Here is a 25,670-nt window from a genome sequence, read left to right as displayed (position 1 = left end):
CTCAGATCCTGGCTGCAGAGACATGTAAATTATTCAAACCAACAAACAAGTTAGATAGTGTACATGCCAAAAGAAGAAGACAGCTAACAACAAAAGTCTGAGAATTGTTTGGGGCAATGGAAGAAAGGGAAGGCAGTAAAATATTTGGTAAAGATAAAACAGATATCAAGCTAAGCTAACATATGCAAATAAAAACCACATATAGCTATGTCCATAAGCACCCAAATGCTGTGCCAGAGTGAATCCCTGTTTCTGCAGAAATTGGTGTTGAACTTTCTAGCACAGAATTTAGTCTCCCAGCTCTTCACAGGTGTAATTGTTGCTACATTTGGAAAGGAAAGGAGGATGAGGGAGTTAAATGCTTATGAATCGGCAAATTGTGGCAAGTGTGAGGCATATCCACCTGAGTGTGATGAGGAAACAAAGTTGTACCAGCTAAGCCAATGGGATTGTGAGGAAATGTAGGAGGGGGTGACACTATAGGTATAGGAAGGCATTCATAGGATCAAAGGGAGTTCCAATAATTGATTAATTAAACAATGAAGCCCCAATTAACCCCACTCTGCATTAGGCCCACAAGACAAAGGGTTTAGCCCCTTGCCTGCAGCAGTCAAGCAGTCAGCAAGGATTGCCCCATGCACCCTGCCAGCCCCCACTGCCTTCAGCACACAGCTGGTTGTGTGCTTGCTTTCCAGACCAGTACCCAAGTCTCCTCTCTCTGAAGTGTTAAAGGTGTCAGTGCAGCTTAATTGGCCGTGGATGGTGGCCTGAAGTGGCACAACAGTCCTGCCACAGGGGGCTGATAAGTCCCCCAGGTCCGAGTGATAATTAGATGTGAGGATTTCCCTCAAGATCCAATTGGAAAAGCCCCTAGGAACCAGAGGCAAATGGGAACCCCTTGCCATGGCTGCAGACATTTGATGGCACCATGGTGCTCTCCAGTTCTGGCAAGCAGTCCTTCAGCTGAATGAAGAAATGTGGGTGCCTGCCTCAAGTATTGGGGCTCAGTGTTGAGGTGTCTGGCTGGCATATCTCTAACATGGCTGGGATCAAGTTAGATGGGCCTGAGGTCCATGCAGATCTTAAACATCTGCTCAGCAAATTAGGTTTAGGGAAAATGGCACCTTAAAGGCCACAGAACTGAACTGCAAAGCAGCATCTCCTGTTCATTTTTCTTCTCTTTGTCATTCTGTCATCTTTTGATTTTAAAACGAGATGACATGGGCTTCTATTGCTTGTCTTGCTGGACTTTCTGAGTTTTGAGTCGTCAGTCTCAGCCTTCATCAGAGACATTTTAAGGTCTTATTTTTAACTGCAAATTTAGTCTCTATTTTCTTCAATTCTAGTTCACAAAAGCATATGATGGCAATTTTTTCAGAACAATTGATTTCTGATTGCATGAAAAGTGAAAATCAATCATTTACCCCAACTAACCCCTTAAATCAAATTAGGTTTCCTAATATAGTAGTCCTTCTCAGATCATGGTTTGCATATTGTCTTCTTTAAACAGTGCTTCTTGAATGGTCCTTATTTTAAAATAATCTACATTCCACTTGCAGTTTAATGTGAAGCCTTTTTTGTGAAAATAGAGAGGTTAATGATTTTTTGGTTAAATTTAAAATGTGCAGCCTGAGATTCAAGCAAGCAAAAAATACCATCATTAATATTATCACTTTGGAAAGAATGCTTCCCTTCTGGAAACTTTCTTTTGTTTACTATGACCCAGTTTATTAAATGAAACTTTGTTTTTCCTTTTCACAAAATGTATGCCTTTCACTGTAAGTTTTGTAAGTTTTGCTTAGGTTCCTATGCTTCAGAAAATGTTATACAATTCCTGAGATCAGCATACAGTGACCTGAAATATTCTGTGTCACATATATACTGTGTCACATCCTCACTGCAACATTAGCTACTTGCACAGCACATTCTGTGCAATGTAAGCATAAGCCTATGCCCTCAAACAAACACAAGGGGTCATTCCAGATGTCCTGGACCTTCCAGCAATTTATATTTTTAATATCATATTCTTAGTCAGTGCTTAATCATGAGTACATAGATCTTAGATGACCTTGAGTTACTTCTATTAAAAAATAATCCATAGTTTATTAGAGTGTGTCCACCTCAATGACATAGAAAGCAAACAAGTTTAATTGTTGGCTCAGGGTTTTGTGTGTGGCTAACAGTATCTTTGTTCATGGTTGATTCCATAGTCCTTTTTATGTATTTAATGGTTTGGGGTTTTTTTCTCACTTGCATAAGTTCTCCATGCAGCTGGAGAGAGAAGGCAGTTACCATTTCTACAGCTAGAGAGGACACCTGAAATGGCCGGGGTGCTGAGGACAGGAGGAATACCTGAGGCCACATACCTTCCCTTTGGCCTGGCTTCCTATGGAAATGTGTCTCAGGCAGTCATGTGTGTCAAGGTTCTTGCAGCTCCTTTGAACTCTGATTTTGACAGGGGTTAAGAACTTTTAAATCCCTGCAAATATCCTGAAAGTAAACATCTCTGTAGAGGGAGAGCTACCCTGTAAGTGTTTGGACAGAGAGAAAGGGAAAAGTATGAGCTCACATACTGTTAGGCACCAGAGGATCTGCGTGGGACAGGACTCTTAATAAATATTTCAGCTGTGAGAAAATGTTGCACTTTACTCCATCATTGCTAAAATAGATATGCAGAAAAAACCCAGTTGTCCTCTCCTTTGCTCATGAATTAGCATCTGTTGTTACTATAACCACAGTTGTGATAGCTTTAGTTTCACCTTACATATATATAGAAGCTTTCTTCTGGTAAACTACAAGCTTCATTTTTTATTAATAGTTATTTTATGCATTTCTCAGTTTGGGAACAGAAAATACATATTCATTGAGACTGCTATAAGAGGGAAAATTGCTTATTTTATCTTTCAAAGATAAAATCCCCTCAGTCAATCAGATGATTGCAAATGCATGCTTTTTTGTTTATTTTTTAATCCCATAACATCCAATTAATTTAGTTTAATATCTTTCATCTAATCACACAATGTATCTTCCTCATGGGTGGAAAGTAATTTGTGCTTTACCAAAACATGAAAATAAGTGGTCAGTTATTTCATTCTGCCCTTTTTTGTCCTAAAGCACATCTGGGGCTGTTGGTCAGCAGCTACATTCCTCCCAGCTGAGATACCAGTCAAGCTGGTCAGTCACAAGAGGCTTGTTCTGTACATTGTGCCTTACTTTCATAGTTTTTGATTCATAGCTTCTTTCATAGCTTCATTTTGCTTATTAAATATTTATAGTTAAGAGAACAGACTTTTTAAAAGAAATTGCTTGCTGTGATTTCACATAATGGCTTCATGCTTTAAGAGAATTAATCCATGAGATATCTTAGATTTAGGGAAGCTTGTCTCATTAGGGTAAAGCTCAGCTCTAGTGAATTGCATTTGATAACATCAGGGACTTAGAAGTCCTGATAAAACTTCTGCTTCAGAAGCTTTCTGACGTGGAACAAGCAGACCTTGTTTTGTCAGACAGAATAAGTGATTAAAGGTTTTTTATTTTTCCAGAAAGTAAATTCCCATAAATTTCTTACATGAAGTTATGATATGTTGATATCCTCTGAAGATGTGACATTTTCTCTGAATCTATAGTACACATGTATGAATAAAAGTTAAGAAATCTACAATGCTAAGCTTGTAAAAAATCATTCTGAATAGGTGGGTTCTCTAGGTACTGTGACACAACAATTGTCCCAATTTTTCTTACCTTGAAATGCATCTATTGCAGTTGCATTATTCTAGTTGCATACAAACCCAGATGGAGCATCAGCCTGATCCACTGCAACAGATCCTTTATTCTCTTGGGAATGTAGTAATTTGAAGGTCCAGTCTCAGATTACGATCCAGCAGAGCAGTAAGGCAACACTTAATTGTCCCATTTAAACAGTTAACTTATTTGGGCATTTATATCTAAGTATGTGCTAAAGACCTAAGTATGTCCTGAGCTGGAGGAGGACCGTCTGATGGAGATGGTGTTAGTGTTAGTCAGATGTGACTAGTGTTAGTCAGCTCAGCTTCAAATAGTTGTATCAGCAGCACATATTAATTCTGTTTTATTGGCACTTGGCTGCCTTCTAGTTTCTTTGTTGCTTAGCAAAACAATTATAATACTTCATGCATTGCTGCATCAAACAGTGTTTTACAGATGAACAGAGAGTTATGTTTTGTCATCTCTGCATTAATAGCATCATTATAATTAGTTTTATTATTATTGTCCATTGTATTATTTTGCAAATGAGATATTAAAGGCCCAAACAGATTAAGTTTGAGATTCATCCATCCTAATTAGATATCTCAAAGTTAGACTGCCTCAATCTGCAGTATTCTCCATAGGCTTCTTTTCTAATCAGCAAAGAGGAGCAGCAGCTCTTGAAAATAACTCAGGTCTTCCTAGAAGAGAGGTTTTGCAGATGTCTCCTCTTCTCTGCTGACCATGAAGAGATTGTGAAGCCACTTATTCAAATTCAGGTAGTCAGTTTTTTAAGGGAAGATTTTTGCTGAGTTCATTGTGGTCACAAAAGTGTCAGTGGGAAATGTGAAAACTGAATTCAAGTTTGGCTTTCTTCTGGTCTATGCTTTGGTCCCCCCACTGGTTCCTGGTTTCAGGATATTTCATTTCAGGGCCCCGACTTGGTAACTTTTTGCTAATGCAGATTGGACATGAATGTCCAATGCCACAAAATACCACAAAGTGTTATGAGGTGTCGTGAGTGGCACTTTTCTGTCGGCAGCTTTAGAGATACCTGAACATAGATAATGTTGGGGAATCTTCGGCTGTTTGGTGCACATTTGCTCCAGATGACTACAGTTGGATTTATCAGTATCAAATATTTGTGAATTTTGTAATCCTTACTAAAATCTTGATTCTGCAAACTAGTATGAGATGAAGCTTGGTGCTCTGGTGCTTTGTTTTGCCCTAGTTTCTCTTTGTTAAACTTCATTTTTCTGGTATACAGAACCACGAAGCAGTCTTCTACTGCCTCCTTCATCCCCAGGGAAGGAGATGGTGGAGTTGCCAAAATGGGTTTTCCTCTGTGGCAAAGTGATGGTGAAAAGCTGAATTTGGCATTAGGGGTTTCTCCTTCTGGGCTGGGAGACAATCACTGTTCCTTTAAACCCCATTATATCACTACTTGCAATGTTTAAAAGTTGATCCTCATAGTTTGAGTTGTATTTTTGCATTTCCTTAGTATGGAGTCCCATCAGAACATTACCAAAGTCCTGGATGTGCCTCCTGACTCTGGACAGGTTTTTTATTTCAACACTTTTTCATTAGTCCAGGAAAAGCTGAAGATGGGGAAAACAGTGGAGGTCTCCTCTTTTGTCTCCTTTTGTTCTTCTCTCTCCTGCTTCCAGGATCACAGGGAAATGCTCTCTTTAGATATAATATGATGTTAAAAAGCAAAGGAGGTCTGTGCATTTTCATGGAATCACAAAATCATCAAGGTTGGAAGAGACCTTGAAGATCATCTAGTCCAACCATCAACCCAGCATAATCACCCCTAAAACATATTCCCAAGTGCCACATCAAATGCTTCTCAAACACTCCCAGAGCTGGTGACTCCATCAGCCTTCTGAATAACTTATTCCAATGCCCAACTACTCTTTCAGTGTAACATTTTTTCCAATATCTAATCTGAGCCTCCCCTGGCACAATTTAAGGTCATTTCCTCTCATCCTTTCACTTAAGACATGTCAGAAATGACTGGATCCCACCTCACTACATCCTCCTTTCAGGTAGTTATGAATTTTGCTCAGATCCTCCTGAGACGTGGGACAAGTGAAGGGAAATGTCACCTGGCAACTAACCTGTGCTGGGACAAGGGCAGCACTGCAGCAGTTACAGATGTGTGAGGCAAGAAAAGTCCAGCATCCTCATCACAACGTCCCTCCAAGCACTGCTGCCCTTCCCACAAACTACATTACAGGTCACGTTTGTATTTATGGTGTCGCTACACATGTTGTTGTTCTAGTCTGAGGCTTTGATGACTGTGCAGCAGAGAAAAGAACCATGTAGCTTTTTGACAGTATTGATTTCCAAAAGCAAAAGCCAGTCACTGACCCATGGCAACATGCTTTTTCCTTCACTGCAGTGTGCTGCACTGGGCCATGGTCTCAGTTCTTGCCAGGACCATTTCATGCTGGAATAGAGAAGCTCTGAGTAAATGAGCAAAGCTGCGACTGTGTCATGGTTGAACCCTAGTCAGAAACAAAGCCCCACGCAGCTGCTCACTCACTCCCACCAGCAGGAGGGGGGAGAGAAACAGAAGGGTAGAAGTGAGAAAACTTATGGGTTGACATAAAGACAGTTTAATAGGGAAAGAAAAAAAACAGACATTCAAGCAAAGCAAAAAAGCCCAAGGAATTAATTCACCGCTTTCCCATGGGCCAGCAGGTGTTCAGCCATCCCCAGGAGAGCAGGCCCCCATCACATGTAATGGTGACTTGGGAAGTTAATCTCTCCAATGTCTCCCTCTTCCTCCTTTGGAGGCTTTCTATTCTGAGCATGATGTCATGTGGTGTTGCATATCCCCTTGGTCCATCGGGGTCACCTGTCCTGGCTGTGTCCCCTCCCAACTCCTTGTCCACCCCCAGCCCACTCAGGGGCAGGGCAATGCAAGCAGAAAAAGCCTCAGTGCTGTGCAAGCAATGCTCAGCAACAACTGAAGCATCCCTGTGTTATCAACACCATTTCCTGCACAAATCCGAAACACAGCCGAGGAAAATTAACTTTACCCCAGCCAGAACCAGCACAGTCAGGCTGATTATTTCCTGGATTGCTGGATCAGAAAGATTGAACAGATTAATATGTTTTGGCTTATTTCCAGACAAATTATTTTCTTTTAACCCTATTGTTCATATCTGGCAGCTGATATCAGTTCAATGAAAGACTCCTGTTCTCTTTGCAAAATTATGAATTCACAGTGTACCTTGTAACTAAAGAACCATTTTCAACACATTTGTAGAACACTCCCACTCCATCAAATGCTGAATTCAACTTCACTGGAAACAGTTCATCCTCTAGCATTTTTGCAGTGTTTATTATTTTCTTATTCCATTATCTAGGGTAAGCAGACGGAAGAATTTTCATCTAAATATTTTCCCAACGATATGAATAATTAATTTGACAAAATTACAAACGCACAGGCAGAAGAAAGTAGCAAAGCCAGGATTTGAGTACCCAGCAGGAAAACAGGTAGCCCTTTGTTTGTTTCCTGCGCCTCAGGTAAGCTAGGATGTCAATGCTTGCCCTGTGCGCGTGGGAAGCGGCGGTCCCGGAGGATGCGCGGCGGGTTTGGCTCGGGCTGCGCTGCCAGGAGCGGCGCTGCCCTCCCGTGGCCGCGGCCGCCAATCGCTCCCGGGGCTCCCCGGCGCTGCCCGCGCTGTGCCCACGCTCAGCGTGCCTAGGAAAGGGAAAATCGATGGGAAAATGTATTCAAAAGGAATACGAGGCTGAGCCATTCAAATGCCCTTACAAATTCTTTTTTTTTTTTTTTTTTTTTTTCCCACGAGGCAAAGGCTTGCAATAAAACTCCCGATGTTAATTCTCGATGAGCACCGATGTACGTGAGTCAAAAAGGAACTCGGGATCTCAAGAAATACATATCTCTGCAACTGGGCTCTGTGTATCCAGATGATTTGTGTGGTTTTGCTTAGGCTGGTTGGTTCCCAGGCCATTTCCAATACAAAGGTCGGTTTTTCTTCTCCCTGACTGAAGTCAGTATGTAACAGGGCTCAGTGAGGAAAGCAGATTACTCATCCCATACACTCAAGCACCCCTCCACAGCACACAAGAGACACATTCCTCTTCACACCAAGAGAACTGAAGAAGAGAAAGGATAGAAGAAAGTCAGAGGAGACCACCCACCCTCTCTCTATCCAAAGCCTTTCCTGGTCATTAAGACTTGGTCTTTATATTGGACTTGTTCCAACTGTCTGGGAGCCAAGCATCTTTCTCAGAAAAGAAAGAGTGCATGGGGATCAAAATATAAGTAGAGGTTAACCATGTAAATCAAATACTTCTGCATGATGTGTGAACTGACTGTACATTTTGGCAGAGATCTTAGGAAATGCCCTAGATGCCATTTAGCTGCTCCTTTGGGATATTCCTCAATTATTTGTTTTCCAGAGGGGGCTTTTCACTTTCTGAGGAACCAGCACCAGCACGTGCTCCACACTGATGCGTTTGTGCTGACTTCAGTGTCAGGAGAACACATTCCCAGCTGAAGGGTGGGAAGTAGGAAGCTGGGGAGGCAGCAGGGCCAGGGGAGGGTGAGCTCTGGGGCTGGGCAGCAGTGAGCAGGGTGACAGGCAGAGCAGCACAGTGCTCCTCATGCAGCTGAGCTGCCTGGAGGGGCTTCTGCAGGTGCCAGCCTGCCTCCATTTTCAGCATATTCTGTTGAACACAATTGCCTGCGTTTGCCTCATCATCAGAGGCATGCCAATTGTACACTGAAACAGCAAGATGTTCAGAAATGCAAAAATGTGGGTGCAGAGCAAAAAAGGGAGGGACTGCAGTGTGGCACTGCTGTGGTGAGTGCTGAAAGATTCCATGGGCACAAGGAAAGACTGGACAAGCCCATAGAACTGAAAGCCCTCTGTGGCTCTGCACACAGAAAGAACTTTTGTGGCTGGAAAAGAGGAGGAGAGAAAGTTCACTCTCTTTTGCTCTGTTTCTGTATTCTTTCTTTTCTCTCAGACTCTGCTGCTCATCACCACTGAAGACAGCAAACTGGGTTAACGGGGTGTGCTGTCTGCCAATAGGGCTCATGTTTTGTTCTCGAGTGACCTCCCCAAAGCCAGGGCTTGACGTTCTAAAGAGATTCAATTGTCTGTTGTTGCTCTGCACCCATTCTGCAGGGGGGAAAAAGAAGCACAACCAGTTTCAGCTTCATTTTGCTGAGGGCTGTACAAACTCAAGAGCTCTCACAGTTCGGCTTTGTTTCTTACTGAGGTGTTTGCTACCTTTGAGTGCTCCTATTTAAAACCATGACATAGATACACCTACACAGTTTTCAAAGAATTGTTGTTGTCACAGTTGTTGCTAGATATCAGATATCTCGGTAATTGTGACTCTTTTCTATCTCTGTTTCATGCTGTGCCTCTAAATTGTTCAGAGGCAACCTGAATTATTTCCAAGCCCTGCTCGGGAGGCCCCATTCTAGGTACATAAAAGAGCTTATATAGACTGTTGTATTTGCAAAAGCACTTGAAGTGCAGGCAGTCTATATGTTTGCATAAAGGGAAGCAATAAATAAAGACAACTTTCATCTCGAAGGTTAGCAGTTGTCAGATGTTGAGTTTGTATTAAATATAGTCTGGTAGTAGTTATTAATGGAATTAATAGGTGACATACTGTGTTATCTGCCCTGGGTCGTGGGAAGGACAGTGGCTGCGGACCAGGCAGTCTCTGCTTGTGCTTGGCTAAGCCATGGCCATGTTGCACCCCACAGTAACCAGCTTGTGGCTGTAACCCTTGCCAGGTGACAAGGGTCCTTTTGGGGTGATCTACCCCTATGCAGCTCAGAAACCCCATGTGCTGTAGGTGCCACCTACAGCCATCCTGGCTGCAGGCAGCTGGGCTATTGGCTTGCTCCACTGCAAACCCAGTGGTGATTTCCCAATACCAAGGGACCCAGCTGGTCTCCGTTCACTTGGAACTTTGAAAAGGCCCAGGGAGGAGAACCTGTCAAAAGATCTTCCTCATCCCTTATTGGACTTTCTTCTGCTTCTGGGGAGCAAATGGAGAACATAACCCTCTACGAGTTCCTTGTATGCAGATGTTTGTTTGTGTGTAATGTGGGATGCTGGGTGGTCCTGGTTTTGTGAAGGGAGCCCAGGCCTTGAGGCTCAAGAAATCCGACTGAGAGACTTGTATTTACCTTCTGAAAGACAGTCAGGCTTTCAGAAGTGATTGTTCCACCACATAAAGAGTCTTAAAACAACTTTGACAGATATAATGGAGGTTGACTTTGGGTCATAATCACATTGAAGGCAATCATAAGGCTTTAAATTAATAAGACTTGTATTAAGCATAGCTTGAAAACTCTCACTTCACTAATCCACTCAGAGTCATAGCTTTTGAAGGAATCATGTAGCATTTAAGTTAATAATGTATTTCTTAAAAACAGTTCTTTTAGTAGCAAATGTATGACAGCTGAACTTATTGTCCTTAGGACTGTATTCCTGCTTAAATTGGAGTGTCTGTATAGCATTAGAGAGGCTTCCCACAGCTTACCAGTTGGAAAGCCCAGATCCAGAGTATCAGTGCAGTCATTTTGACAGATACAAGGAAGGGCTTTTCCTCCTTCCCTTGGGTCCTAAAAGCCATCCTTGTTGTTCCAGGTAATGTTTAACTTTTAAATGTGGTCACAGTGATTCAAATGTTTGGTGTTTCTCTCTCAATTTAGGGTTTTTTATCATTTTCCAAGTAAACAAAATCTATGTAAATCAGTGGGATTAATCCTGTAATTCTCCATCTCTCCTGTATTTTGAACTCCTCTGAGGGAAGGAGCCACTTCAGATTCTACAGGTTTCATAGAATTAGCAGCTTGCTGAAGACCAAAGATCCAAATTAGTGCTTTCCATTAAGAAAGTTCCTATCTTGTGGTCTTGGTGGTGCAGAGCCTTTCTGGCCTTCTGGAATAAAACCTGCCACAACACCAGAGGCTGAATAGCAGTTAGAGGCCTTGGCAGAGCAATGTGGGTTCTCTGTGTCATTTATGAGGCCTTTTCAGAAGGGAAACACTGAAACTGCAGGCACAAGGAGGATCCACAGGCAGGGGCTCATATGTTGTAGCTGATGGGGAGCTGGGAGTGCTGGTCTGGGAATAACTGGCACTTGGGTGGGCTGCCATCATCAGTGCAGTGGGATGTATAAACCACAAAAACTCAAAGGAGACCAGATTACATTAGTCCCCCTATTCACAGAGCAGATTGTTGAGAAAACAAGTAGATGGGCAGAAGCTGGCAATGACACTGGCATTGTTAAGTAGGGATGGGCTTCCAGATTGCCCAAAGCTCAAAGAGTTTTTTGATTTGTTGCAACTCCCTGCACTCTGCTAACAAGCACAAGAAGGTGAAATACTGTTGAGGAACCACCAGCACCACCCCAAGTTTATCCAATTTAGAGGTTTTTCAGCAAAATATGTTGCATTTCCAAACTCACAGGAGCCCTTATTTAAACTTCTTTTTTTCCTAAATTTTAGAGAATACAAAGAGGATAAGAACCCTCTCTGGGGTGCAGCAGTTAAAATTTCATTATGGATTTGAACAAAATCACAGCGCTTCCAGAGAAACCAGAGATATCTGGTGTGTTGATTAATCTCAAAAAGTCCTTATTGTTTTCCAGGCTTTCCATTGTCTTTTCATTGTATAAACAAGAAAACAAAACCAAAACAAACTCCAAAGGAAGTTCATTGAACTGTGTCATGTAAAATCAGAAGAAAAATTTGTTGCTACTCATAAAAGATGAAGCTGTTTGCTTTTTTCCCAGCTACTGAGAAGCTACGGACTGTTTTTGAGGCTGGGATTCTGGTGGAGTGGATCTTAATTTCTAATAATGGCTATCCTTCACTAGGAGACGTATGGTCTGTAATATAAAATATTATCTTCATGTGTGTCTTGTGGGGCTAGTAGTTTTTCTTGCTCTCAGACAATAATTTTTGTCCACCAGGATTCCCAAATCTTCCTCCTCAGGGCTGTTCTCCATAAGTTCTTGCCCTATTTTCTAATTTTGATGTAGTAAAGAGTAATATCCTTTCTGCAAAGTGCCTCAGCTGTATCTTCCACTCCCTCCTTCATCTGTGAGACTTTGGAAATTTGGAAGGAGACAGATGGGCTTGGTGCATTGTCTTGTTTCCCAGATCCTAAGTAGTTTACAAATAATATACATGCAGTTTTAATGAAAATTGGCCTTTCTGCAGAACAGTAAAACTCTTCTGTCTCCTCTAAGTGCCTCCTTCTTTGTCTTCAGTATCAGTGCTCTAAAGCTCTACCACCACCCCCATGTTTAAATGTCAGGGACTAGGACTCAGGTGCCCTGAGACATGTGTTCATGTTTAACTGAGAGAAGGAGGAGCTTTTTGAGCATTCCTTAGAGCAAATGCACCTTTACCCTCTATGTCATCACAGTAATGTGGTGTGATATCATGGCTCATGCCATTTCAGAAAAACCCAGGATATTTCTTTAAAAGGAAGATCTTGGAGATGCTCTCAGGCTACATATAAGTGCTGAAGAAGAAGGTAAAAAAAACCTAGGTGCATAGGGTAATTATTTTATTATTCATGTTACTGTAATTCTTTTACACTAATACTGACTGCAATTTTTACATAACCACTTGCCTTCAGGATTCAGGAATATGAGAGAAGCACCAAGGGCCCTGTGAGGGTCCTGTCAGATTCTGCTGTCGTGGAGGAGAAGGAAACTCTGCAGAACCAGCAAAACAACTCAAAGGAAGATTTACTACTTAGACTCTCCTGAGGCCTCTGCCATTTGTTAGCAGGTCTAGGAGTTATCCAACTCCTCCTGGAGAGTACAGGGCTTTGAAGATCTTTCCCTAAAACTGAAGTACTACGGAAATCACTTGAATTACAATCTTCCAGTAGACAACACTTTGGTTTAATATTTCTGCACTTTAATTTTGCTCAAAATCATCTACTAAAGGCACTGCTTTTAGTAAACATGAGATAAGAAAAAAATTTAACAGTCACATCATTAAAAAATGTATGTTTGTTCTCCATGGATAATGCCATTTATAGTAGAAGACTGTTTTGTGTTTCTCTCTCCTGGTGGTTTTGAATTGCAGTTTTATACCCAGGCTCCTCCTAACTGACAATATTTATTAGAAAAAACACCTTTTGTTTCATTGAACAGGTTAAGATGTTTTTTGAGGAAGACATTTCAGCAGCAGAATTTCTGCAAGTCAAACTTTTTTTTGGAGTCTTAAAATATACAATGTAGCCAGTGCCTGTGTTAAAAATAATTCTTTCCACTGAAAAATGTTTCCTGACTGTTGAAATTCTGGACTACACAAATAATTTTTTCCCAGATTTATATTTTGCTATAGATTTGGGGTTTTTTTTTCTCTATGACATCCAAAATAGCTACAAAACACAGATCTGGACAGGAGTCAGCCCAGAGCAGCACTGTACATGTCGTGCATTACTTACACAGGAGTTTGTGAAAATTAACTGGGAAACGCAGGTTCACTTGTTTTTTCTTGAACAGCCTGTTGTCCAAGAGGATGAACATGATGTGAGCACAGCAAATGGCTGCTCTGAACAGCTTAGCAAACTCCCTGCCTGTTTCCAAAGCACAGATCTGGTGCCAATCATCTCCTTTCTCCTCCAACCAAAGAACTGTTCAGCATTCATGGGAGGTTCGGCTCAGCTGCTTGCATCCTTCATACTCTGAAATGGAGACATCTGTGGGTTTGAAACTCCTTCAGGGCTGAGATGGTGATTAAGAATAAGCACAGTGAGTTAAATTTGAATGTGAAATGAAATAGGAGTTAAGTTCCTAAGCAGCTTTGAGGATCTGTGCCTGAGCTCATAAAATGCAATTAATTAGTGACTAACTGGGGACTCTCTAAGGCTCTTCCATCCTTGAGGTTTCAGTATGACATCTCCCCTCCTCAGCCTGTGTCACATGCTCTGAAGTCATTGTCATGCCACGTAAGGAGTCAGACACGTGTTCCAGCTCTCTGATCTAGCGGAATTCCGTGTTGTTGTGGGTTTGGCAGGGAAGGAGCAGGACTGAATGCCACCTTCAGTTCTTAAGCACTGACAATTGTTAGAGCATGGCTTAACCTCTCCTAGTCTGCTGAGCTGTGCCAACCGTCATGGATTGCTAAAGCTGGTGGAAATTCATTATCGCTGTTGGAATGTCATTAACACTTTTCCCAAGGATTATATATACCTTTAAGTGTCAAAATACTCCAAGCCAGTGTTCAAGCAAATTAAAAGCAGTGATTCTGGGGAAGAGACATTTATTGATGACAAAATGCTATGAGGGCCAACAGATGTCACTCCTTAGAATAAGGCATGTGGCTCTAATTTGGCACTTCTTGCCATCAGGAGGAACCTCTTGCAGAGCAGATGTCACTTCTAATTCTGTCTTTCATGGGTGCCTGTGCCCCAGAGGGTTTGGTATGCCAGTTCAGAAGCAGGCTCAGTGCCATGAAAGCAGATGGTCATGAGCACAAGTCATGCTACAAACTGGTGCTTCTAGAAGTGTGGGTGCTGAGACCGAAGGACTACCCAGGAACATCAAAATCTTCCTGTGTGGGAAAATTCCCCATAAATAGGCTGATACATGCCATTAGTGCTTTAGTGGGAGTAAAAAATGGATGTTATCTGTGTCTTCTTTCTAGTTATTTTAATGTTTAGCCATCCCCTGGTGATCCCAGGGGTCATTCTGGCAGCTGAGGGCATTGGACCATATATGTGTCTGTGGCAAAAATGCCATCGGTGCTTGGTGTTACTTTGAGAGCTCTACAGTGCCTGGGAATTTTGTGGTGTAGAGGGCTACACTGCTGTGCGGTGAGGGGGAGAAGTGGCCCCTGGACCTGTATTCATCCATCTCCTCTGTAAGACAGTGCATGACTGTGTCAGATAAGACCTGAAGTAAATCTGTGCTCCTGTTTTTCTTCACGTGCTTTTTGCTTGGTATAGAGAGCAGTCTTTTGCCTAAAACATTCAGCCTAAGTCAAAATTTTGTTGCACCAAAGACAAACACCTCAATTGCCCTCACAGGGATCAAATATTGTTTTTCTTACAAATTCAGCCTTCAATAACAATCAATTTCAGTAGGATCCCAGAAAACCTGCTGCTTGGATATAGCTACTTATTTACTCTCCCAAAATGAACCTTAGAGGAATTTAAATGTTTAACTGATATGTAATATGTTCCTGACTAGTGTCAGCAAGAAGAGCTTCCAAAACATTATGAGTACATGCTTGCCTTCAAGTGTATGTCAGGTTTTAAGAACCAGCCCTTCCTACAGTTAATTGATAGGCTTCAGTAATTACAGAGTAAGATCAGATTACTCTGATCTGATCTGTTAGAAATTTTAATCCATATGTCTAGGAGAAGCTTGGAGCAGGTACGTTTTTCTCTTCTCAGTTAGAGAAGCAAACATTTCCCCAGTGTGTAATTCTACTGCATCAGCTCCTGCGAGTGCCACAAGAGACACTCCGGTGGAGTATTGTCCCGGTGGGATGTGTCTTGTCACTGTGATCAGAGCCAGACACTGAATCAGGAAGCTTTGCAGGGAAGATTTCGTCATCAATGACCTTTGATGGCTCAGCTCCAAGTAATGCCAGGAGATTCCTCTTTCAGAAGGTAGATACACAGTGATGTCTGAGGCCCCTCTTAAAATGTCTGTGCAGCCTAGGTATCTTTGGCACTATTCCAAAACACTTATATTATCTCTTCTGACAAATACTACAGTTGATCAGCAAAATACTATGCTGTCTTTGCTCCATGTCCTATGGGGTTTTGTAGCCAGCCAATGCAAAAGCTCTCAGTTAGCCAAGCAGCTGTAGAATCCACCGGTGGCAGGCAAAGCTATCACCAACATACAGACTTTATTACATAATAAAATGCTCATCTTTCTTGACAAAGGTGTAACATCTCACCAGAACCCAAATAAAATGGGTTATGTGATTCCAAAGTCAGGCATAGTCAGTGAGTTTTCTGTAATTCCCAGTAACACATACAGAGATTTTACTTTGTGGTGAAATTTTCACCTTGCCCAATGAGGCTTGTAACACTTCAGGAGGGAGCAGCACATGGCTCCACTCAAGTAAGAAATTCACATAGCCAGATCCTAAAATACATATTTTATTTGGTAATGTGAAATGAATTAGTTAGCATTGACACAAGGAGGTGTCTCAGCAGAAGGCTGTATTTCTGCTATCTATTATATATGAAGGGCACTGAAGATATGTTTGTTCCCCTAAAATTAATCTATATTTCAAAAACTCAGTGTCATCAAAACCAGGAAATTGTGTAAAGGAAGGAGCTTCAATTCCATCTGGCAGGGGCAAAACATCTCTACTTTCCTTAAACCCATTTTGATGTAAGTGAGACTAAGTTGAATGACCTCCTTTGCCAGTGACATGGAGCATGCATGGCCCAGCTCAGTGATGCTCCTTGGCTGCAGCTCCAGCTGTGCTGGTGAGAAAGGGAAAGCCTGGAAGCCAGGCTAAGCCTAGTGTCCTGATCCCTAACCCTATCCTTCACACTGTGGCCATGGTTTTGTCTGCTCTAACCCTCTCAGGAAAAGCTGCTGTGATCAGCCTGGGTGGTGTCAGGATGAGACAGCCTACAATGCTTGTCCAGCTTTTGTTTAGCAGTGTAAATACAGTCTGATGGACCAAGTCTCAAATAAAGGCCATGTGTACAAGGGCATCCTGCTGGAAGTAGGGTTACCAGGGCTGCCCTGGCAGCTCAGCTGCCACCTGAGTGAGGAAAGCACAGCCTGAAGAGGCGATGCTTCCCTCTGCCCTGCCAGAAACACCACATCTCTTTTGCTTGCCTGGATCAGCTGCAAGTGCAGGATGCAGCCCTTGCAGAAGCAGTCAGGGCAGCTGGAGGTGATGGAAGAGCCTGCCAGTATAGCTGCACAGAGCTGCTTTTGCAGCTTCTCCAGTGGTGGTCAACCTTGCAGGGTTCACACCCTTCAGGTGCCCAACAGCTTTCTGCACAGCCAGGTCCAGAGGCCCCAAACCATCTGACAGCAGGTGACACAGGAGAAAAGTGCTTGGCTTTAGGACTGGAGGGCATCAGGAGAGGGATGGACATGCAGCAATCTTTTACAGGTGTGTTAATGTACAAAAACCATGTCTAGTCACAGTTGTCATCATCACCAATGATTAATTGGCACAAAGGGCACAAAACTCCCTTCCTATCAATGAGAGGGCTGCCTCAGAGGTGATCATTGGCCGTGCAGAGACCAAAAGCTGGCTAAAGCTGTGCTGACAGGCACTGCAGATTTGGCTCCTTATTTTGGTGGAAATTATTAACCTTTAAGATTAACCTGAATTCAGAATTCAAGTTTCATTTTTGAATGTAAAGACTTCTGAAAAATCAGCTTTTATAAAGTGATATGATCAGGCACAACAAAAGTATTTTACAGGGAATTATTGCTCAAACATCTTTGTCTGAGCCAAAAAAAAAAAAAAAAGCAGTAGGAAGAAAGACTTTGAGCTAAGTAAGTTAGGCTTAAGCATTGTGTGGACATCAATTCTTAAGCATCTGGTTGGAAAATAAACCTGTCATGAGCTGGTGCCTGATCTCTTGGGTATTTGGCCTGAGGAAATACCAGGCACTGTCTCTCTGCAAAGGCAAAAAACCCCAATTAGCCAGCTAGTAATCTTATGTACTATCAAAACATCTTAACAACATGGTTAGCCCTCAGGGCTAATGATCACACTGTACCTCTTGGTCCATAGCTTTGTTTCAGCTTGAGCTACAGAGCTGAATGTTCAATTGTGTCTCTTGAAAATGACATTGTGTGAAATGAAAAGTCATATTAAAATATGCCATGCTGGACTTCAAAACAGCAACCCTTAAAGTAGTGAAATTAAAATCTTACTTGACAGGTTGCATATCTGGTAATCATTCTATAAAATTTGCTTACCACTTCACAAGTAACAATCAGGAATAAAGAATGGGCATTAACTGAAGGATGGGCAGATGTCCAAAGTTAGTGAAAAGTGTATCTTGGAGGTTTTGGTTTTAAGCATCACCTGATTATTTTCAGCAGTTTAGGTACTTTTCTTATCAGATCATTCCCCATGGCAGTGACTTTAAATTTCACATTATGCTTGTACTTTTGCTTGAAAACTAGGGCACAAAAGTGCACCTAGTAAAACCTAGAGGAATAATACATCCCAGTGTTTTGCAGGTGAAAAAAGGTCATTCCAGCCTCATTCATCATCAGGTTTTTCTGCTCACTCTCTGTCTCTGCTGTTTCCTTGCTGTGTGAATTTGGAAATTGGCTCAAATCCTTTTTTAAAACTTCTTCAGTTCTGTGACTGGGAAGTGATTTAGAATTGCTAAGTGGGATCACTGATGTAACAGCTAGGCATAACTTCATCATCATTAACTTGGCATCAAGGAGTGTCCAAGGATCTTTATGCTGGAAAGGCCTTCCTGTAACCCTGGGTAAAGGTTTGTCCTTCAGTGAACATGCACAATGCCAGGATGTTCCCAGTGTCCTGAGTGTGACTACAGCTGTGGCAGGAGCTATCAGCTCCAAGCCTCCTGCCAGCACAGGGAATGCTTGACCTGCTGTGAAGAGCTGGAAACTCACTCCATGTCTCTGAGTGTCATAGGCTGCAGGTAGCAGCCCACAGGACAGGGAGCTGCACTCATGCTGCAACACTCCTCTGCAGTTTGTTTGTCAGCAACACCTGTAGGTGTTTGTCAGACCTGTAGGCATCAAACAAGCTGCTTTTCTAGAGAGGATGCAAATTCTCCAGCAAACGGAGACTTTATTGCCCTTGACTTCAGACAGGGAAATCTGTGGCTGTGGGGCTCCAGAACACAGCCCTTCCTACCATTGTCTCCTCTCAGATCAAGACCTGCCACACAACATGGCCTAATTCATTTCTCATCAAATCCAGAATTCTCCCCCTTCATGTTCCTGCTAGTTTTACAGTTATATGTATTAACATATATTTCTATCCTTTTTTTCTAAAATTTGTAAATAATTTCAGAAAAGGAGCACTTACAATAGGCACAGACTTGTAGTGATGCATACAAAAGGGTCTTCCTTTTCTGTGGGTGAGGAGCCCCTGAAATGAGCTGCAGCCAGATGGTAAAAAGAGTGGTGACAGATACTGAGAAACAGTGGTTCAAAGACATCTAGGAGCCAGTGGGATTTTGGTCATGATATTCTTCAAACATGCAGCCTACAATGTGTTCCCAGCCCTAATTTCTCCATGTCTACTGGCAAACAAGTGCAGAGGAAGAGTTGGGACTTTGCAGCTGGGACTTTCCAAAGTAACTGCAAGTCTTCAAAGGAATGTTCTTCTTTTCGATATTTTTTTTTCCTCAGAAGCAGAAGAGTAGGATTCCTTGGGGCTCATAGTAAGGAGATGATAAAAGTGAGGCTGAAGGCCTTCAGCCCCAGCAGATTGTTAATAGCCTGTTAAACACTCTACTGCAAAGTCAGCAGTGCTGCCTCTCATAGAGCACAGAATCTGCAAAAACGCAGGGCCTTTTATGTAGCACCCCAAACAACTCACCAGGTGCTTCAAAGGCAAGCAGAGCCTCCCCTGGTTTGGACAGAATGCCAAAGTAGAGGAGTAGGAGGGAAGAGATACACTACAGCAAAGGATGTGGTCACCTGGAAACTGTTCACCCACTGCACATCTGGTGTTTTTGTACAGGCTTTTACTGGAAAATAAGATGTGGTATCATGGAAAGGCAGATGCTACTGATTCACCTGCTGCAGATAATAGTGGGAGGCATTATTTCATGAGGGACTAATAGATGGACCATCTGATGAATAATCTTTCTGATTTTCCTATAAGTTGATTCCTTGAAATAAATGACAGCCTTTATTTTCCTCCCATGAGAAATATGCATTCTCCTAGGTCCTTAATTTAATTTCTTCTTTGAATCCTGTTTGAGCTCTGGAATCTATGTGCAGCAGGGTGAAAGTCACCTCCCTCTGCTCCTGGGGAACCAGAGGCTGCCTTAGTGATATCCATGGAAGCAGCAAACATTTGCTTTTTGGGGCATATTATACACGCATGTGTTGTATCCCACTGTCTTTTTCCAGTCTCCATCTATGAGTGAAGAGCAAAGTGAGAGACAATGTCTCTTAGGAGAAACATTGACCTTATCCCAGCAAGTCCTGGGTGTCTCATATTGCTGCTGTGCCTTAGCTGGCTGCCAGGCACCCACCCTGCCGCTGTCTCACCTCCTGTGCAGGACAGGAGAGAAAATAAGGTGAATAAGACCCCAGGTAGAGATAAACACATGGAGATCACTTACCAGCTGCTGTCACAGGCAAAAAAGAATTGACTTGGAAAAATGATTTAATATATTAACAATTAAAATAGAGTTGAAAGGTGTGAAACTTTTCAATCCCCACTTTCCACACGGCTGCTTTACATTCTCAGCTTCACTTCTCCCTTCCCAATTCCTCTACCTCCTCCATCCCATATCCCCACTGAGCAGCGCAGTGGGAGGAGAATGGGTGTTGCAGTCAGTCCATTACAGTTCCTCTCTGCCATTTCTTCCACCTCACACTTCTTCCTGCTCCTGCATGGGTCTTTACCCAGGGCTGCTGTCCCTCAGGATAAGCCTGCTCTGGCATGGTTCTCATGTCCAGGCCCACAGCTTCTTCCAGGGCCCTGCTCCTGTGAGGGCTCTCCATGGATGCAGCTTCCTTTGGGCCATGTCCACCTGTGCCGGTGTGGAGTGTGAATATCTGCTCCATCAGGGTCCTCCCCACAAGCTGCAGGGAATTCCTCTGGAATTCCCCATGGTCTTCCCCAGGCTCTGTAGGGAGCATCTGCTCCCTCTCAGCCTCACACTTCTTCCCTCACTCCTCGCTGTAGGGCACTGAATGAATGTTGAAATTGAGAATAAATGGTTTCCATTAAAGAACCCTTGCACTCTATTTCTCTGCAAAAAATAAGAATAATTTACTCTTCAAGGTTAGTGCTTCTGCAATGGAAACTTATAAAAAATAGCTGAAGAAAGAAAAAATATTTCTACAAGTGGTGTTACCCAAGCTGACAGGGTAAGCATATATATGAGACCACTTCAGGAATAGCTTCAGGGGTGTGGTGCAGACAGCCTGAGGTGGACACACATGCTGCAGCATCCCCCTGGCCACCTGGCAGAAGAGATGCCCTCGTGCACAGCTGCAGAGGAGATGGGGCTAGGTTGGGCCAGATTTTCTGCTGTTGTGACTTTATGGAAGTCAGCAGTGTTTTGTCACAGTTAATTCAGCACATAAACTTAAATGTTTGTTACACAGGTGAAAAATGCATGCAGTTTGGATATTCAACACCCACCTGATGTGCTGAGGGGTTGTTTGTTATGTGCAGAGATGTGTAAAGGTGACAAATGCTTCAGGTGTTTTTGTTCCTGTGTAGAGTACACTACACTGTTTTGAGTTTTTAGTGTGGCTTGGGAAAAGGTCACATATGGTTGTAGAAGTCCATTTATAATGCAGATACACATTTTAAATTAAGATGTATATGCAAGCATCCTCAAAGACACAGCAAAACTTAAAGCTGTTTTTTCAGAGCCAAAAGGGATATTCTTCCTTTATCAGAAAGAGGATTTTCTTTTCCAACCTGCTTTTTATTCCTCTAGTAGATTTTCAGTAATAAAGGCAAAAATGAAATCTCTTCTTTACTTGCACACTTTCAAGAAGCCTGCGTCTTAAAAATATTGGAGACTTGGATGTGCCAATTATTAAGATAATGCTATCATTTTCCTGCAGGCAGTACCTAACCAATATTGTATTGTATCTTTGTAAAACAATTGAAATAAAAATTATAGGCCTTTTTTGACATCTTTTGCATTTCTTGCACCATCTCCACTAGTTTTTTCAAACAAAATGTTCATTCTTCTGCAAATGTTTAAGTCCAGATCTGCTGTAATCTTTTGCTCCTCTTAGGCCTTGTAGACAGGTAGGTAAAAACAGCATTCCAACTCTGCCTTTCTCAAATGTTAAGAAAATATTGTTTTCCTTATGTCTACAAGGAATCTAGGATGTCATTATTCTGTAGATGGCAAATGCAGAAGGACACCAAACCCATTTAAAGTTTTGAAAGAGGTCAATTTAAGGTGGAAAACTTGGCAACCTAATATTTGTTATGAGAATATAACTGAAGTGGATGTGAGAGTTAAGGCCGAATTTTTTCTTTGTTCTTTATCTTATTATTCAAATGTCAGAGTGTGATCTGAGGGACTCTTTGTGGGAAATCTCCACCTGAGCAGGGGAATTTGAAAACTTTGCACCACTGTGCCCTGCTATTCCCCTCTATTTTGAACATCAGCAGCTTCCAAGTGGTGGGATGGATGTGTGGTGTGGCTCCTCCAGCAGCTACAAAGCCATAAACTCATCCACCCTTATATTTAGGAATTCCATGGTTTCTTTATGAGTGTTGTAGCCACATACCTTCACAGAGGCAGACAAAGAGGAGGTCTTAATTTCCTGTTGGAACCAGACTGTAACAGCTGCCAAGACCTAGCATTTAAGTTGTTGGGAACTCTTTATTTCTACCTGAGGGTTTATACTGGAGAAAGTCCATGTCACTCAGCCCAAGCTGCAGAGAGAAAATGTTGCTGTGGATTATAATTGCTGATAGAAGTTTGGTCTGTATGCTACAGTTCACATACGTTTTTTATGGACTTATAATTAGTGCAATTCCGGTCTCCTGCAGGTTCCAGCTTTGGAAATGAAGAGCAGACCACCCCTAGGGCACCTGCACCTTCTAAGGATGCTCCCAAGGGGAGCAGCAAAAGCACGACGCAGGTATCGAGCAGCAGCACAGCGACCCCACGCAGGAGCTTACTGCCAGCACCAAAAACAGCCACAGCACCCACTGGTAAGTGCTCCAAGCTTCAAACACCACCTGCCTTAGGCCAAGAAGTGCAGAAACCTTGCTGTGATGCTGTTTTACTGCTTGCTTTTAATTAATTTTCATGCCATCCTGGGGCCCATTGCTGGTGTGCTGATTTGGACTCCATTTGCTGTAGACCCTTTTGAACACAGTCAACAACACAGCTATAATCTCATTTTGTGAGTTATGTGTAAAATTGAAGGCATTTACTGTCCCTAACTACACATGCCAGAGATTTAGTGTATATGTTGTTGGTTCTCAACAAGCAGCTTTTTGAAAACATTGCATTGCTTTAGAGAGCAAAGCATTCCATCGAGCAGATAATTCATTGCTAGGTATGTTTGCAGTGATGAGGATATTGGCCTCTAGGTTTAAGTAATCTTTGTTTTTTTTTACTCAGAGAGGCAGAAGGAGGCAAGCAAACAAAGCAAAAAACTCCTAGTCTTGTTTCCAGATTGTTTCCTTGCCTAAACTCTCCTTCTGCTCAGTTCAGTTATGTCTCAAATGACCAGTTCCATCAAGTTCAGATTAGATCTGACAGTTTAGATTCCAAAATAAGCAATTTTATCCAGGCTGGTTCTTACTCAACAGCGTTTCATCTCTATGTAAGTTCCATTGGGTTTGATAACACATTGCAAATGGAGCTGGGAAGGAAAAGTCAGTGCAAAATATGACACAAAGACTTTATGCCTTGCTAGTTCTTGTCCCCTGGTTTCAAGTCAGATTAACCTGTTGTAGTGGTTTGACCTTGGCTGGGCACTAGGTCCCAGGTCCCCACCAAACCAACCGGATGGAGGGAGATAAATACAATAAAAGAGCCATGGGTCAAGGTAAGGATGAAGGGATAACTCAGCAATTACCATGTCATAAACTTGCCTGATTTATTCTGGAAGGAAACTAAACATGGAAATAGGGTTACCTGCCTGTGTAATACAAACAGTCAGACGTAGTTCCTGAACAGGGGCAGCTGGCAAGTTTAGGAAGTTGTTATTATACACAACAGACAGAAGCAAAAGAAACTATGATAGTCCAGTGTTCTGGTTTAATTTTTTATAAGCCAAGGTAGCAGCAATTCATAATTTTAAATTATTTTTTTTATTTTTTTAAATTAAAAGAGTGTCATGGTCCCTCAAAATGCTAAGCATTTGATAGAGCAAAGGTTGAAATAAATCAAAGAAAATATGAAGGCAAGTTTTTTTTGGCAGTTCTAATCTTGCCTCTCTTGCAATAACATATGAACACTGGGTGTAGATCCCAATGTGACAGACATACCTACAGAATGTAAATTTTTCTGTTTAGGTATCCTTTGGACAGTGATTTCTATAGGCTTGATGTTGCATATATATTTAGCATCTGACCAACCTCCTGTGCAAAACATTGCAGTTACTGAACTGAAGTGCTTAGAGCACTCCACAGTTACAGCTGAGGAGCACAGGCACTATGTGTATTGCACACAGCATATTTTGTGAGAGAAAGGAGAAAAGTATTTCACAAAGAGGATGGCAGTAATTTAAATATAAATAATATTTCTGAAAGGGTGCAATATCAGGTAATGTAAAAATTGCCTTTGTATTTCAGAGATCCACATAATTTTATCTATGTATGAATAGTAAATTAATTCACAAATGAAAATATCTAGCTATATTAATGAATCAAAACTAGCCACCAAAAATCACATGAAAGCTTTCATGTATTAGATGTTTCTTGAGAAGACCACATGAACAGTAAATTTTCCCTTAAAAGAATAAAAGACACAACTACTCAAGAGCGATTGTATTCCTGATATTTCACTAAAAGTGCTTGTGAAATAAATTGGACTGTAGGGAATAAAAAAAAAATAATTAATGAAAATGGACTCCTTTAGCTGTGGAGCAGATGATGCTATGCTTCAGATGATCAAAAAAGAATTGTGGCATGGGACAATAGCAGTGGAAGATCGTTGTCATGCAAATTGTTTTGCAGGCATGAACTGATGGCCTTTCAACTGCTCTGTGAAAAGAGTCCACTTAATTAGGTTTTAGTGTATTGCACAGCCCTTTTTATATTTACATGTCCGTCAATTTATAGAACAGGGAAAAGAAAGCACATGCTTGACTAAAAAAAGAGAGGTCTTTTAATTTCACTTAAATATATTAGCTACTTTGGGAAGTGCAGTGATAACCTAACTAACACTTACCATTTCTATATTGCTTCATATTTTGTTTAATGATAGGTGAAAGCAGCTCTCCATCAGAAACTTTGCAACTATAATCTAGCTCTGAAATTCATATAAGCTTCCTCTTCCCACAGATGTTGATTAAAATATACAGTACTTGAAGCATACATATATGAACTTTCTGGTTTAAATTTCCCTTAAAATGGGAGATTATCTGCAGAAGGCAATGTTCAGAGACTCAGTTCCATCCACCAGGCTGGATCTGCCACCCAGCTGTCTATGAAATCAGAGAGCTGTTAGATTTTATTTTTTCTATTCCCTGTTGCAGATTTTGAGGGGTGTGTATTATGGGATTCCTATTTCTACTTGGTTATTATTTAATGACTGTTGTCGTGCATAAGAAATATCCTAATTTGAGTGCAATGACAGTGGCAATAAAAAATTAATTTGAACAGCTTGTTCCTACTTGCCCCTCTAAATTAAAGACAATCAAAGCATTGTTCAAAAAATTCACCCGGTCAATTCCTGTGCTTCTACAAGTACCAGTAAATCATATATAACAGGACAGGCTGTTAAATGCAATCAGCCAAGATGAAAAATAGGAGGCCAGTGTTATCTCAGCTCTCACCAGCAATCTTATAGTGTAAAATGTGCTTTTTTTGATCAGATTCTGCAAAATCCAGACAGCACAACGTCAGCAGGAGGGAGAGGGATGAGCTGAGGTCACCTGAGGGGGGAAGGGTGAGCACCAGCACTCTTGCAGGGATGAAGGGAGAAGAGTCTGCTGCTGCTTTGTTCCCCCTTGCAAACACTTTCCCTTCCAAGCTGAATAGCAGTGTGCAGTGGGTTACATTCATATTGCTCCTGTACTGAACACTG

The 25,670-nt window shown here is 41.9% G+C and overlaps 1 protein-coding gene across 4 annotated transcripts in view; it reads left to right on the top strand.

The window, feature by feature from the left end:
• The window catches only part of MTUS2 (microtubule associated scaffold protein 2), a 263,855-nt gene that overhangs the window by 177,013 nt on the left and 61,172 nt on the right, over positions 1–25,670 (top strand). For all 4 annotated transcript variants that reach the window (XM_071433978.1, XM_071433977.1, XM_071433980.1 and 1 more), the window contains one exon: positions 22,457–22,621. In XM_071433978.1, coding sequence (XP_071290079.1) covers positions 22,457–22,621 — 165 coding nt within the window. The remainder of the gene's footprint in view (positions 1–22,456; positions 22,622–25,670) is intronic.

The sequence above is a fragment of the Agelaius tricolor genome, unplaced genomic scaffold, assembly GCF_023055355.1.
Source record: "Agelaius tricolor isolate 1412-34295 unplaced genomic scaffold, bAgeTri1.0.p SCAF_9, whole genome shotgun sequence".
Lineage (NCBI taxonomy): Eukaryota > Metazoa > Chordata > Aves > Passeriformes > Icteridae > Agelaius > Agelaius tricolor.
The sequence above is the reverse complement of the archived record's forward strand: the minus strand, read 5'-3'. Positions and strand labels throughout refer to the sequence as shown.